This window comes from Beta vulgaris, chromosome 6 (genome assembly GCF_026745355.1).
Source record: "Beta vulgaris subsp. vulgaris cultivar EL10 chromosome 6, EL10.2, whole genome shotgun sequence".
Taxonomy (NCBI): Eukaryota; Viridiplantae; Streptophyta; class Magnoliopsida; order Caryophyllales; family Amaranthaceae; genus Beta; species Beta vulgaris.
The window spans coordinates 57,285,069-57,301,131 of record NC_079207.1 but is presented as its reverse complement, the minus strand read 5'-3'; the positions used below and the strand labels follow the sequence as shown (position 1 = coordinate 57,301,131).

Sequence of the window (16,063 nt, the reverse complement as noted above, 5' to 3'; positions counted from 1 at the left end):
CATCTATTAATATCAATGGAAAGGGCCTAATCTGTCTATATTCTATTTTAAAAAAAATTGTTGTCGAATCTCGCTAGTCTAACACAGATCGAATTTAGCGAGCTGTTTTATCCATAAACAATTTTAGTTTTGATGTTGTAGGTTGATATTTAGCAATTTAAGTTTTCCTTTACGATACACATGATTAAAAGAATATGAGTAAGGTGCATAAATTAGCTTAAGATTAGAGAGTACCATGTGATAAGTCACCCATTCATTAATGATAAACCGTGTTAATTTTTTTGCTTAAATTTCCATATACTTTATGGGTGACTCCAAATTAATCTTTAGTTGCTCTAGTAAAGACTTAAAGTTACATTCATTGAGCATGACACAAAATGATAAGCATATCTTTCAATAAATCTATAAGCATACACAACATACAATAACTCAAGACCAAAGAGCATCTAATTAACTATGCTAATCTATCAGAACCTTGTATAACAATTATCCCAACAATTAAGTTGTAGCAAACAATAACGTAACTTCTCATACGGTTAAAATTGCCATTTGCCACCATTCAAAAAACGTATATATTTGGCCTTTTGCCAGACCCTACATATCTTGCCTTTCACAACTTTATAACACTTACACAACCCTCAAAACTCCGGGTTGAGCTAAAGAAAAGGGTTATAAAATAAACTCCCAAGCAACTACTTATCCTATTATCTCACTTAACCAATCTAAACAAACAAACAAACAAAATATGAAGAGAAGACTTTTACTCATAAACTCTTCCCTCTCATTTCTCCCTCTCTTCCTCCTCCTCCTCCTCGGCCTCCTCACGGCGTCACACGCGCTGCCCCTCTCAACGAGTTCTCGATGGATTGTCGACGAGGAGGGGCATCGCGTGAAGTTGGCGTGCGTGAACTGGGCATCACACCTAGAGTTGGTGGTGGCAGAAGGACTAGGTCATCAACCAGTTGATGTTATATCAAAGAAAATAAAAGATTTGGGATTTAATTGTGTTAGGCTAACATGGCCTCTTTATTTGGCTACTAATGAGTCCTTAGCTTGTCTTACTGTAAGAGAGTCTTTTGTGAATGCTGGGCTTTCAGATTCTATTTCTGGGTTACAAGCTAATAATCCCTCCATTGTTGACCTCTCTCTGATCAATACTTTCCAGGTAATATTTTACCACCTATTTTTATATTTATTTATTGAACTTTGTAAGAGTATCTTTCATCATGCTAACCACTACACGCTTTATTTAAAAAATATAAAATTCAAGAATTTTGTGATTTTGAAATGCATTCACGTAAATATAATAGTACTTATTGATAAAAGAATCATATCTTGCTACTTATGCTATAGTACTATGTGATTTGTGAGGGAGGATAGAGTTTCGGGTCTTTGGAAGAGAAATATGACCATAGAGATGATACTGTTTTATTTTAGACTTTAAGTATCAATCATCTTCTAAGGTAATTTGTTTCTTTTTCCCACATACACGTACAATTCTCATATGGTTGTTCAATATAACTATATAAGCAATTCTAATAAAGAAAAAAAAAGGGAGAAAAACTTTAAGAGTGATAGAGGTAGGTTGATTCGAGGTTATAAGATAAGCGTTGAAATAATTGGAACACATGATTACTTTTGCTTTATTTCCCACTTTTCTTTTGTTTTTTTAATATTATTTGCCGAACCTAACTGCTCCTAGAGTTTTAGGCCTGAAGTTGTGTTCTTTTCATCTAAACTGATATATATATCGTTTGGTTTGAGATATGAAATGCAAAAGGAATAGGAACAAATAAAGGAGGGGAATGGTAATAAAAATGGTTATAGTTATTGGGTGTTTGGTTGAAGCCATAGAATGGTAATCATTACCACTAACTAATGGATTTTGTTACTTGAGAGAGACGGGAGGTAACAAATTGGGGGAGCCCATTTCCACCAAGTAATGGAATGGATTGGTGAGGGGTTGAACCAAACATGAAGAAAGAATCGATAATTGATTTCGTTTTGTGGAGCCTTAAAATAGTGAACGAAACGGGCTCTGAACTTATAAGATTTGATTGGATCTGATCAATCCTGATTACATCTTAAATTTTCACATGATTGGACCTGATTAGTCATGATCTAACATTAAAAAAATTAAAAGTGAAGTGGATGATGGGCCTTAATTACTCCCCCTTTCTAAATTTTTGCTATTTAAACATTATTGAGCACATAATATTATCCATTTGTGATTTTAATCATTAGAAATAGTATCAGCTATAATATTTTGGTCAAGATTTATATGAGTGTTCAAAGCTATAAAATTGCAACTACAATAACCAGACGAAGCTGGTTCCAACCTTATCATAACTTAGCTTGTTTCTATTAATTTGTTGTGAGGAAAGGACCACACATCATTTAATTTGTTAGAAGAGAGTTAAGAGTATGATTCATCTTCTATTTTCTTAAAGGATATCTAATGTGTAAGCAAATTTTTTTTTTTTTTTGAGAGTTAAGCATCCATAGTTTATAGCTAGAGTAGTAAAACGTTAGTTTGCAAATTATTGGTCATAACATATATATTCAAATTTTCTATGTTAAACATTTTGTTATATTATTCATGACGGCTTACCGAGAAAATAATTGAATCTTTGAAAATAGGAGAATGTCGGCTGCTAGGGATTAAAATAGGGGAGATAATTTGGCTCTTGATACCATATGAATAATTAATGACAGCTTATTTTTATTAAATATCCTGACATTATATCTATACTAATATATTAAAAGGCGTGTGTAAATTAGGAACCGTGCCACATGGCGCTCTCCCTAAGGAGTTTTAGTTCATGTAATTCATGTACAATGAAAAAAATTAGAAATTGCATAGTATAAGTTTTGATCCCGTGACCTCAAGTTCATGTACTAAAGTTTTAACCATTAGACCAAGTTGTATTTAGTAACATCATATCAAAGTACAATATTAATAAATGAAATTTTTCTTACCCGGGGTATAGCCCGGGACTAATAACTAGTTTATATTAAAATATGTAGTGACACTATATTTACATTGAAATATATAGTGACACATATATAGTAAAATAATACCTTTAGATATCCACTATTACATTTACTATGTTTAAGCATCTAATTTTGAGAGAGCCCAATGTATAAGGAGATCCCTTATGTGCAGAGTGCACCATGTTAATAATAAATAAGAAAAATTTGTTAAAAATAATATTTTGAATACAAATTTATGCGAGAAACAACCTTTTATAAATTTTATGGCAAAATAAGGCCTTAAAAATAATATTTTTTGCGAGGAACAACCGTAACCCATTTTTTGAGCATTGACCAAGTATTTTGCGGCTTCGATTAACTAAAACCACACATGGCAAGGCACGTAATCCAATTTCTTATGTTTCAACCCCATTTTCCTTCATAAACGGATGAATTCAACAGCGAAAAATATTTGGTCAATGTTAAAAAATTGAAAAAAAATAGAGTTGAAACATAAGAGATGTTGTTCACGTGCCTTCCACATGTTTGGTTTTAACGAATCAACCCTGAAAAATGCTTGGTCAATGTCGAAAAATAGGTCGGATTATTTGTCGCAAAATATTTTCTTCTTAAAATCTTATTTTGCCAAATTTTTTTAAAAGATTATTTCTCACTAACTTGTATTTAAAAAGTTGTTTCTAATATTTTTTCAATAAACAAATGAATAACATATAACATGATAGCACATATCAGCACTCAGCAGTCATGTTTTTCAATAGTACTCCATAGATTAGGGATTAGGATAATGTACCAATACTTTTACGGCCCGTTTGGTAAGAGGTTATAAATGGTGGGAATGGTAATGCATTATAGTGTAAATTTGTACTAGAAATCCAATGTCATTACAATGGTAATGCTACTTAATCACAAGATATTCATTTTCTTCCTAAAATCTCATTACTATCCATTACCACTTGGGAAGGTGGTATTAGGTGGTAATGAATATTCATAAAGGAAGCCCCATGTTTTGTGATAAAGTTTCATTCCCATGATTATGGACATATAAAAATCTTTACAAATTTACACTAAATTTCATTACCATTACCACTATTTATAACCACTAACCAAACGGCCATTAGAGCACGAAAGTATAACGCAATCAATGCATTTAGTCTCTAACTTTTCTTCTTAAAATAATATCTTTTATTCAAACGAAGCATAAAAGAATCAAAGTTAAAGTAGCCTATATATATGTAGGGCTAAATCTCATATCATATACTAATTTGTCCTCTAAAATGTCTTGTCCTTTACTAAAAAGTCTTAAGAAAATCATGAACTTTTAAATCATATTAGAGCTCGTTTGGTTATCGTTGAAACTTAATTTTCATGGAAAGTCTTATTCTATGGAAGTAAATTTTTTTGTCTATTTTCTAGGAAATGGCTTTTGGTGTTTGGTTGAGCATAGGAATATGTAATTGACACAGGAAATTTCTAATCACCAAGGGGGTTGGTGATTAATTTCCTATACTTCATAGGAATTTTCATTTCCTTAGAAAATCTATTTCCCATGATCTACCTATTTCCTGCATACCAAACAACTATTCCATTTCGTACTTTCTAGAAATCCAAATTCTACTGAAATTTGAGGTGAACCAAACGATCTCTTAGTAATTTAACTCACATGTTCATACTCCTCCCTTTCTAATTATAAATCATCGTAAAACTTTGTTTTGATAGTATATATATATATGACAATTTTTACTATATCAACTTAATAATAAACGCCACTTTTTTTAAAAACTAAGCTAAGAATGCAACTAATTTATATTATCGATCAATACAATCATTAATGTAAATTCTTATTATTGATGCAAAAATAACCAAAGCGCTAAATATTTGAAATGTGTAAATGATGTTTAACTCAACTTTTACTATGTGAGTATGATATTTAGTGGTGGTTATAAGAGGGAAAAAAAAAGATATGTTACAATAAAGATAAAACTAGTAAAAAGAAAAATATATGTTATAATAAAGAGAAAATTAGTATGATATTTTGTGTATCACGTTCAATAGTTGAATATTAATAAAGTAAAAGAGTTTGATTTATATAATGGAGATTATCGAATAATAATCAATAATTAGGTTTTAAATATTATCAGTGTGATTATTAATATGAAATTTAAGTTTTTTTTCTTTTGATTGTGTCAATCAAGTTATATTATCAATTTAATTTTTTATTTTTCACACATGTGAGATAGGAAATCATTCTCCTTAATTTAATATTTAATTAAAATTTCAAATTTAATTTTATTATTAACTTGTTCAATATATATGGCAAGTAGGAAAAAAAAAATTATTTCATATATATAATAATTTAAAATTCCTTAAGGGTATATATCAAACTTTTTGTAAGAAAATACCATCTTTTTCTCGCTTGACTCGTATAATAGGGATAAGTGTTAATGGGATGGAGATAGGAAAATAGATGTTCACTTACTTGAAACAAGAATATGAGATTATATTGCAACAACCTAAGATGTATTGATGTTGACAAAATCTAATTTTATATTAGTTTCCGACTAAGTATTATGTGCATAATTATTGTGGGTTAGCAAAGAGAAAATAGTGGGTTAGGTAGAGCGTAGATAGTTCCTTTCGTGCAAGGAAGATGTGAATGACGAGGAAACATACTTCAATAATATGCCATCTTAATAATACTATTAATTAATTGTCATCAGGGGCGGATTTAGGGATGGCCTATCCGGGTCTCGGCCCATCCCATGATCCAAAATAATTATAAATAACATATTTGGAATAGTAATGCAAATAGGTATGGTAGAGTAGGTGGTTTTCAAAGAAATTAATCAATAAGTTCGGCCCACCCTATATAGAAATCCTAGATTCGCCAGTGATTATCATCAATTAACTCATCAGTAGTATTACATAGACATCCTCCAATTTTTTTAATGGTTTAACCTTCAACTTTCACATAAATCAACACCAATTTAGTCGTTTATATTTTTCAATTATTTGTTAGTAAAAGTTATAAATAGTTGATATAAGATACCTTAAATCAAATCCAATAATAATTTATAAATTCTTTTTCTTTTCATACATTAGTAAAAAAAAAATATATATAGTCAAAATGTTGCGCATGTAAATAATGCAAAAGTCGAAGGACAAAGGAAGTATCTTATTATGTCTTAGGTTTATTTGATGAGGAGTTAATATCATAATCCATGCGCGAATTGAATTTGGCAGGCAGTGGTGGCAAGCCTAACAAACAACAAAGTAATGGTGATTCTGGACAATCATATAAGTACGCCAGGATGGTGTTGCAGCAAATATGATGGTAATGGGTTCTTTGGAGACCAATACTTCAATCCTGACCTTTGGATCAATGGCTTAACCAAGATGGCAACACTTTTCAAAGACAATCCATTTGTTATTGGTATGAGTTTAAGGAATGAACTTCGTGGGCCTAAACAGAATGTTAATGATTGGTATAGGTAAACATATTTACTTAGCAATTTAATTACTCTTAGATGTATGGTCCATATTAAGCCCCATATTGGCTTTGCTTTCGTTCATGTTTAGTTTCATATTTCTTTGTCCGGTCTGGTCTAGTACTGGCATACATGCATGACTAATCGGGTTCAAATGATATTTCTAATTGCATGTAACCAAAGTAGAGGTATTTATGAGTTATCACTATTCACTAATCCAACTTACTTGGTTCAGCCGAGATTTGGTCCCCATACTCGGTGCATTTATTGGGATGTGGCTTGGCCTAAATAGTCAAGTTAAAGCTAAATAGTGTTGGACCAACTAAACTCAACTTTGTAGATTTAGTCAAATATTTTTGGTTTCAATGTGTGCTAAATAATTCATTCTTAAAAGTTGAAGTACACTACTTCCAAGGTAAAAAATCTATACAAATATATTAAAAGACGTGTGTGACAATGTAATAATGTATATACGTTACTTGGCTCTGTTATTCCACTAGAATTGTCCAAAGTGTATATAAGTCATGTCAATTAACAAAAGTAAAATTAGCTTGTAACAAGATTTGAACCCGTGACCTCTTTCTATTCTAGATGACACAATTACCATCTCAACCAGCTTTTAATCATGTTTTAAGTGTCTACATTATTATATTTGTACTTTTTAAATGTTGAGATTTCTTTCAAATATTTTAATGGGAATGGAAAAAAATGCATATCAAATTCGGAAAACAATACCAATCCGGAATAACGCCCGGACTCATATACTAGTTTATATCTTACAATTTGTATATTGCTTGCGTGTCATTTTTTTGGTTGATTATAGTGTACTTTTAAATTAGTTGAATATGATATTGAAACGTAATATTAAACTAATAATAACAACCGATAAAAGAAAGTATCATATAAATGGTGGGCTAATTGTTTGATTCTTTCCCCCAACATATATTCTTGTATGAAGATGTATGCAAAGAGGAGCAGAAGCAGTGCATGGAGCCAACCCAAATGTACTAGTCATCCTTTCGGGCCTAAGCTACGACAAAGACTTCAGTTTCCTTCGCAAACAACCAATCTCTCTAAGTTTCACCGGAAAGTTAGTTTTCGAGGCACATTGGTACGCCTTCTCAGATGGGGAAGCATGGAAAAATGGAAACTCAAACCAAGTTTGTGGGAAGTTGGTGAACAACATAATGGGAATGTCTGGGTTTTTACTTGATCAAGGATTTCCTTTGTTTGTGAGTGAGTGGGGGGTAGACTTGAGAGGCACAAATACTAATGACAATAGATACTTAAATTGTTTTCTTGCTTGGATAGCTGAACATGACTTGGATTGGGCATTATGGACTTTGGCTGGGAACTATTATTTGAGAGAAGGGGTAGTTGGGATGGTAGAATATTATGGATTGTTGAATTCTGATTGGACTCAAGTTCGTAATACAAGCTTCTTGGAAAGGATTTCTGTTATCCAATCTCCTCTTCAAGGTAATAATCTAATTTTCTACCAAATGTTATGGATAAACTAGAACAATTTCAGTTAATATGTTTAGATAAAATATCTCCCACAAAATAGCTTTTGAGGCCTACATATTTCCTTGTGAAAAAAATATTTTAACAAACAACATTCAGTAATTGAAAATCACCATCCGTCCCCTAAGAAAAAGGAAAAAATAGTAGTTGTACGTGAAAAAACACTAGTGAAAAAAAAAATAGATTTTATAGTTAAACAAGTTTTCATTTTTCATTAGTCATCAATACTCCATCTGTTTTTTTATCCTTCACTTGGAGTCTTGATAGTATTCATACGTAGAGAAAATCTTTTTTTTTTTTTTTTCAATTTATAAGAAAGAATATAGCCATGCGGGGTCTTGTTTGATTCGTCTCAATTGATACTTTATTAATATTTAATCGTTATAATTTTACTAATATATAAAAGAAGATATTAAATTCAAAGACGTGCAAGGGGCGAGGCGACGCGGATTTTGTTTTTCCCATCCCCATGATCCCCACCTATTAATATAATCCCCATCCCCATCCCCGCCCCGACGGGTATGAACATAAAACCATCCCCGCCCCACCACCCGCGTGGGTATCTATACCCGCCTTATCACCATTTTCTCCACCCGACCGCCCACCAAATCCCCACCACCTTAGACCCACCTTAAAAGGAAAGAAACATGTACAATATTTTTGACATTGATAGATATAAAACGCCTAAATATACATAAATGATGAAACGACCCAAAAATACATAAATGATCAAATAGCCCAAAATTCTTTACTCTTTTGTCATAATGTAAAGGGGCCATTTGGCTTTTTGATATTTTTGACTTTTGACTCAAATTTATTTTAAAAAGATGGGGCAGGTGGGGTTGGTATTGGCGGGGCGGGGATGGGACGGATATAACTTAAAATCCATCTTCATCTCCAAGGCGGGTATGGTTTTAATCCTCATCTCCGCTCCACCACCCACCAAACTGGAAACCATCCCTGCCACACTGCGGCGGGGATGGGGCGGGTCTCCTGTTTGACCCGCCCTACCTGCATCCCTATATTCAATGTGAGACGTGTACATGAAAGTGAGAAGGACGACAAAGCGAGTATAATTCTAGTTTGTAAAAAAATTAAAAATAATGAGTTCCCATCCGTTTAGTTGATATAGGTTGAAAATTCTTTGTATGTATTTTCAGTAAAAATAAGCGGAAGAGATCACAAAATCTTTAATGGGTAAAGTTTGCAGATATCTAAGCCTTTTGAAACCCTACTTAAGCGAGATTAATATTGGTGAATGTCTGAAATGCAGGGCCAGGAATGTCACAACGCACTGAACACAACATTATATATCACCCATCAACAGGACTCTGCGTCGTCAAAAAACCAATGACGCCTATGGGGGTGCAGCTTGGAAATTGTGCTGAATCCAACCGCTGGACTTACACACCTTCACAGACACTTACTATAAAGGGTTCATACCTTTGCTTGCATGCACAAGGTATGAATCTCCCTGCCAGACTCAGCCTCTATTGTCCGGGGGTCGGAACGAGGTGGACACCGATCTCAGACTCGAAACTGCATCTCTCAGCTTCACTGAGCAGGCGTGTTACTGTTTGTTTGGATGTAGATTCTGATAACAATCTCATTACCACCACATGCAAGTGTTTAAGTAATGATAATAAGTGTGATCCTGGGAGCCAGTGGTTTAAGATCGTTGAAGTTGCTGATACAATCACTACAAGTTTACAACAAATAGAGCCTGAAGTGATATAATCGAAGTGATAAACTCCTTAGTATATACTAGAAGTATATGGTCAGTTCTGTCGTGTATACATCTATATATATATATAAAACAAGGTTCATTTTGCTTACGTGTCAAGCCAATATTATTCAATGTTCACTTCGCCTACGTGTCATGCTACTACTACATCTGCCACGTGTCATTGCCAAATTCGACACTCTATTATATACAAAAATTCTGATGTCACATGGCGTGATAATTTCCTTCCAAAAAAAACTACCTTGAAATCAAACAATGATATTACTGTGGGAAGTTTTAAACAACTACCTAAATTATAGCTACAGGTCAAATATAATTAAATATTTTTTTATTTAAAATTCAAAATTCACCCACCAAGAATTGTTATTATAGTTGCGGAATAATAAAGGTAAAAAATGTTACTCTATTATATAAGATGTTTATGTAATCACACCCTAATATAAACTGATTGTCCAGAAAATTAGAATGTGCATTCATCCTAATTTCAATTTCAATTCTAAATTCCTAAATGACAGTTATACTACTAATATATTAAATTAATTTTCACTAACGGTTAAAATTTAGAATCTTGATTTTTTCAATAGGTTTCTCACTCACTAACTGTAATATATAAATTAGAATATTTTCTATAGATTGGCATAGTCACTATTTCATTTCAACCTCATGTTATTGTTTCAAATAATTTGAATTTTGATTCTTCCCACTCACTGTTATCAATTTTAGGAATTATATGACTCATTTTAGTATTATAATTATAAGATATAACTAATTGCTAAAAACTACATGCAAACATAAAATCATGGAAATTTCATCATAATTAGTCAAAAATCATTTTTTTAAAAATAAACTTACCAAATAATTCCAACCTATATTGACCCATTTAGAAAATTTCTTCGAACTCCACTCAATCCAACTCCTTCACAGATTTGTGATTTTGCATGCGGTCTTTAAATCTTCTTCACTTTGTAGATGGAATGATGTACACCTTGGTTGCATTAAGGGATTATAGTAACCATGCTTCAAATGCAAAGAGCATAAAGATAATCAAAGGCTTAATTTCTTTACAAAACCCACATGCGTGAGTTTTATAATTGTTGTTGTTGCAAAAGTCGATGACTTGAGAAGATAACAATTCAAGATGTTGGAGTATAATTTTGATTGATAATTTGTGGCTTTAAAGTATAAAAATGTAGCTACTTATAAATGAGAGATTGTAATTTGATTTGCTTGAAGGCTCTAGATTTTAGAAGATGAGTAGGCGTATTTTTTGGACTTAATTTTTGGAGGGTTTTGATGGAGAATCAAAGAGGAAGAAGAATGGCTGTTGGTAATGGATAATTGTTCATAAAAAATTTTAATATATGGTACATCAATATAAGGAATAGGAAGAAAGAATGCATCTCATTTAAGTTCCCTGAATAATCTGAATACAAACAATTGTATAAGTTTGCTATAAAGTGTAACAACTTATAAAGTATTGTATATAAAGCTTGATATAAAGAGTTGAAAATAAAGTCTGATATCTTATTGTATAAGTTGATATTAAGGTTATATAAAAAAAATACAATTTTTAAACATATTACTATGGTTTTTATTTTTTGATGTATACATAACTAATTATCAGGTTAAAAAATTGGGTTTTCTCTTTTGATGCATAATGTACGTACTTGATATATGATGTATGCTTTTAGATATAGTTGAATAATATTTTTGTGGATTGTGCTACATAACAATAAGAAAAAAACATTATATTGTTAACTCATAAGAGCCCTTTATTGGATATATCTAACAGTACGACCAATCATAATTTCAGTACTAAAAATCATACAAGAGTTATTGACTTGGTGCTCGAAATTTAGATCCTAATTTCATAAGGAGCGTCTTAAGGAAAGATATATAAATGAAATATATTGTCTATTTGATAAATAAACTCACATGTTTTTTTTAAAAAATGATGGAAAACGTAATAACTCTTTACTTTGATTAAATAATATTTAATACATTGGCTTAATTATAAATTTTCGGTAAATATTTATGAACTTTACAACATATTTTTGGCGAAACTATCATAAAATCTTATATTTATCATTCCCATGTAATTTGCAGGGGTCAAAAACCTATACTAAAAATTTTCGAACAAATTTATTAGTAGCATATATTATGTCCACTCACACATGAGAACCATGGTATTAGGGGGGCTATTCTTTGTTTTTGTGTGTAAAGAAATTGATATAGACATTTAAAATTGACTATAAGGAACAATGGCATAAAATTACGTGAGTTTAAAGTATCTACGAGACAAGTTTTACCGCTAAAAAGTTAGTTAAAGTTAAATAAATGACTCTAAGCAGGTCCATTTTTTATAAGGCCCGTTCTAATAAACAAGAACAATCATACTACTAATATAGATAATTCACAAGTCATAATCTTACAGCACAAGGTCGTAAGCCAGTTTTAAACTATTCTCATTACAAGATTCTAAATTTTTTGATCACAAAGCCATAATAAATATTTCAACCTAAAATTACGAGATACACCTCGCTCATTCACGAGTATGTTGGAATGTAAATATAGAAGTTTGAAATTGTTCTACAATACAATTATAAAAATCGAAAAGAATATGGAAAAAAACAGATCATATGGTGATTAAGAAATAAAAGGCAAATCAAGAAAAAAATACCATATTTGTATAATTTTCTTGAGTGATTGTCTCTTTAAATTAATTTTTTCACTTAGAAATTTAGAGATAACCCCATTCACTTTGATGAAAATCATGCTATATAAACTTTGAGATTGTTTTTTAATACAATTTGGATAATCATATCATTAAAAAAAATTGTAATAAGATAGTTTAATAAGAGAGAGGAGTTGAGCGAAACTGCAGAAAGCAAGGAGTGAAAGTTGTTGCATGATTGAGTGACAGTAGTGCTGCGCATTGTGTTTTTATATGAGCCTCTGTATAAAACGATAGGCAGAACAAAAGCTTCTTCTTTTAACTTTTTTTGTTTAAGAAAGTTTTTTTTGCTAAGCAAGTAATAAAATTAATTAGAGCAAATAGTTACAACCTAAAACCAACTAAGAGAAAGCAAACCTTTGCTAAGCAACAAAAAAAAAGTTGGTTGGTCACATGTGTTATCATGACATTAGCTACATCAATCACTGAACATACGGGTCGTAAGTCGGTTTTAAAATTTATTTTTAATACACGATATGATTATGAAAACTTGAAATCAACCAGCTACTATTCAAATCATGATTTTAGGAGAAACATCCTAAAATCTTAAATTTATAAGCAAAGTATTCCCCCGCATTTTAACGTGTTTTTTGTTTCATTTACGTAATTATAAATATATATATCACGATTACGATATTTTTGAAGTTCAAAATGTTGTAACAAAGGATTTTTATATATATTAAGAATAATTTTACTTTTTATATTCTTTTAATCTTAAATACATGGACATGGATTCTAATAATCACAGATTCAATATATTTCGAATAAAAACAACTACTTAATATACAAAATAATGTTGTCGTACATTATACACGGCTCCAAATCATTTCTACATAAAACCTCCCGTGCATTTTTGCACGGGTGGAAAGCTAGTTCTTATATATATGTCTGAAATAGGAACAATAACCTTACAAGTCTATTAGTTTGTACATAATCACGCTTTGAACATCTTTACGAGACTATATGATTATGTATGCGATCACTCTTCAAACATTTTTTAAATGGTTTTTTAACCCCGAGCTTTCAAAAAATTCACCTGATACCCTCCATTTCTTTAAAATTCGCCAAGTACCCCTAAGTTTCGAACTAATATACTTATACCCTTAATGACCAACGTCGTTGACCGCCGTTAGTCTTAACCCCTAAATAAACTCTAATTAACCTAATTAAATCCTAAACCTAACTAACCCTAACCTAACCCAAACCCACCTCCCCTACCCTCCTACCACCCTTGCAGCCCCGGCCCCACCCCAACAGACCCTCCCCCTCCCCATGCAGCCCTCGTTGCGAGCCCAACCCCAGCCACCGCCGCGAGCCCGAAACCCCACCCCTCCCCTACCCCCGTCGCGAGCCTAATCCCCCTGCCCCTGTTGCGAGCCTTGAACCCCACCCCTCCCCTACCCCTGTCGCAAGCAACTTGTTCAGGTTACTCAACGAGACCTTGTTTGCAAATTCACCAGGAGATCTCGAAATGGAAGGGGGTGGTGCTATGACGGGAGTAGGAGTGGAGGGATGGGGGGATGTTTCGAAATCGGGGGCTTTATAAATTAAATTTATATTACGTCTTTTGTAATTTGTTTGTTTTTTATTTCGTTTGTTGTAATTTTGTTTTTTGTGATTAGGGTTTTTTTCCCATCTTTTTAACTAGCTTTTTTTGTTTGTTTTGAATTCATCCTTTATAATTATTTGTTGTAATTTTGTTTATTTTATTTGGCTTAATTGGTTGCAACTTTCTTTCGTTCGTTTGGCTATGTTGGAATGTTAGTCTACTAATCTGCTTTGTTTCATTGTGGATCTCTGATACTTTTGGCTCCAAAAGTTGGTGTTTTTTTTAATCTTTTTTTCACTAAGTACCCCCGAGTTTTCAAAAAATTCACCAGGTACCCTCGCACTTTTCAAAATTCATCAAGTACCTTCGAGTTTCATGGTAATACATCAAAATATCCTTAATGTCTAATGGAGGTTAACTCTTTTAGTCATTAATCCTATTTTCTAAAAAGACCATAATTAACCTCTCTCTATCTCCCTAAACCCTAACGAAGTACTTGTCTTTGATGGACTTCTTGAAATCCGTGTCCTTTAAGTGTTGGTGGCGTTCGTTTTTCAAAAAAAAACATCATTATAGTGGTTAAGTATGCCATTTAAGATTGCTTCAGGAAGCGTGCCCAGAATACCATTGTATTGGTACTCGTTTTAATGGCCTTCTCGAAATTCGTGTCCTTTAGGGACGTCAGTGGCGTCCGTTTTCTGAAAAAAAATCATTGTGGCGGTTAAATCGGTTGTTTAATATTGCTTCAGGAAGCGTTCCCAAAATAACATTATATTAGTACTCTTTTTGATGGGATTTTCGAAATTAGTGCTCTTTAAGGGTCGTCAGTTGCGTCCATTTTTCAGAAAAAGTCGTTTTAGTAATTAATGAAATCGACCGTCTCAAAAAGCATGCCTAGAATACCGTCGTATTGGTACTCGTTTTGATGGGCTTCTCATAATTCATGCCCTTGAAGGATCGTCGGTGGCGTCTATTTTTTCAAAAAAAAGTCATTTTGGCAGTGAAATATAGGGTTTAGGGTTCGGGGTGGGGGAGGGGTTATGGTTAGGGTTAGAGGTTGGGGAGAAATAGGGGTTAAGTAAAAATTAGGATTAATAACTAATAGAGTTGATGTGCTTGGTCTTAGAATGCTAAACAATATTTTTTTTCAAATATTAATAGAACTAGTGTTATCACACTTATTCTTATAGTCGTGAAAAGTTCAATATGAAGGCGACTTTATTGTGGACTATTAGTGACTTTCCAGCATATGCTAGCTTGTCGGGATGGAGTACGATCGGGAGGCTCGCTTGCCCTTCATGCCATCAGGAGACTTGCCATAAGCACTTATACCATTGGTCTAATGAGATTTTTTATGGTCGATGTAGGTTTCTCGATCTTGATCATAGGTGGAGAAACGATAATAAATCTTTCTTTGGTGGAAAGGAGACATACTAGCTCCTGCTCCTTTATCAGGAGATGAAACACTTGAGACTTTATCTCAATTTTATAATGTGAAGTTTGGGAAAATAGAGGATCGCAAGCGGAAGCGAGATGATCGATATATAGTTGATCAATGGAAGTTAAGTGTTTTCTTCAAACTCCCTTATTGGAGTAAGCTTTTAATCCGCCATAACCTTGACATCATGCACATTGAGAAGAATACTTGTGAAAGCATCTTAGCAATGGTACTGAATATTCATAAGAAGTTAAAAGATGGCTTGAATGCTCGATTGGACTTGAAGGATTTGAATTTGCATAAGAAGCTACAAGCTATGAAGGTTGGTGAAAACAAATACTCTGTCCCTTTAGCACCATATCAATTGACTTTCTTGGAGAGAAGAAAAGTGTGTGACTTCTTGTCCAAGGTGAATGTTCCAGATGCTTATTCTTCTAATATAGCTCGATATGCAAGTACAAATGATGGAAAAGTCATGATTGTCATATATTGAAGCAAGAATTGTTTTTTTTTTTGACATCGGGAAAACGTACATTAATTAAAAAAGAAAGTACAGGCTAAGGCTAATACATCCAAACAGAAAACAAAGCAAACA

General features: G+C 32.6%; 1 protein-coding gene across 1 annotated transcript; it reads left to right on the top strand.

The window, feature by feature from the left end:
* The first annotated feature begins 708 nt into the window (after window positions 1-708).
* On the top strand, window positions 709-9,834 carry LOC104897211 (hypothetical protein). The gene is made up of 4 exons (XM_010684042.4): window positions 709-1,165; window positions 6,235-6,482; window positions 7,438-7,958; window positions 9,277-9,834. Exons 1-4 carry the CDS (start codon window positions 746-748, stop codon window positions 9,738-9,740), a joined length of 1,653 nt encoding a protein of 550 aa, XP_010682344.2. The 5' UTR covers window positions 709-745; the 3' UTR covers window positions 9,741-9,834.
* Window positions 9,835-16,063: the final 6,229 nt, after the last annotated feature.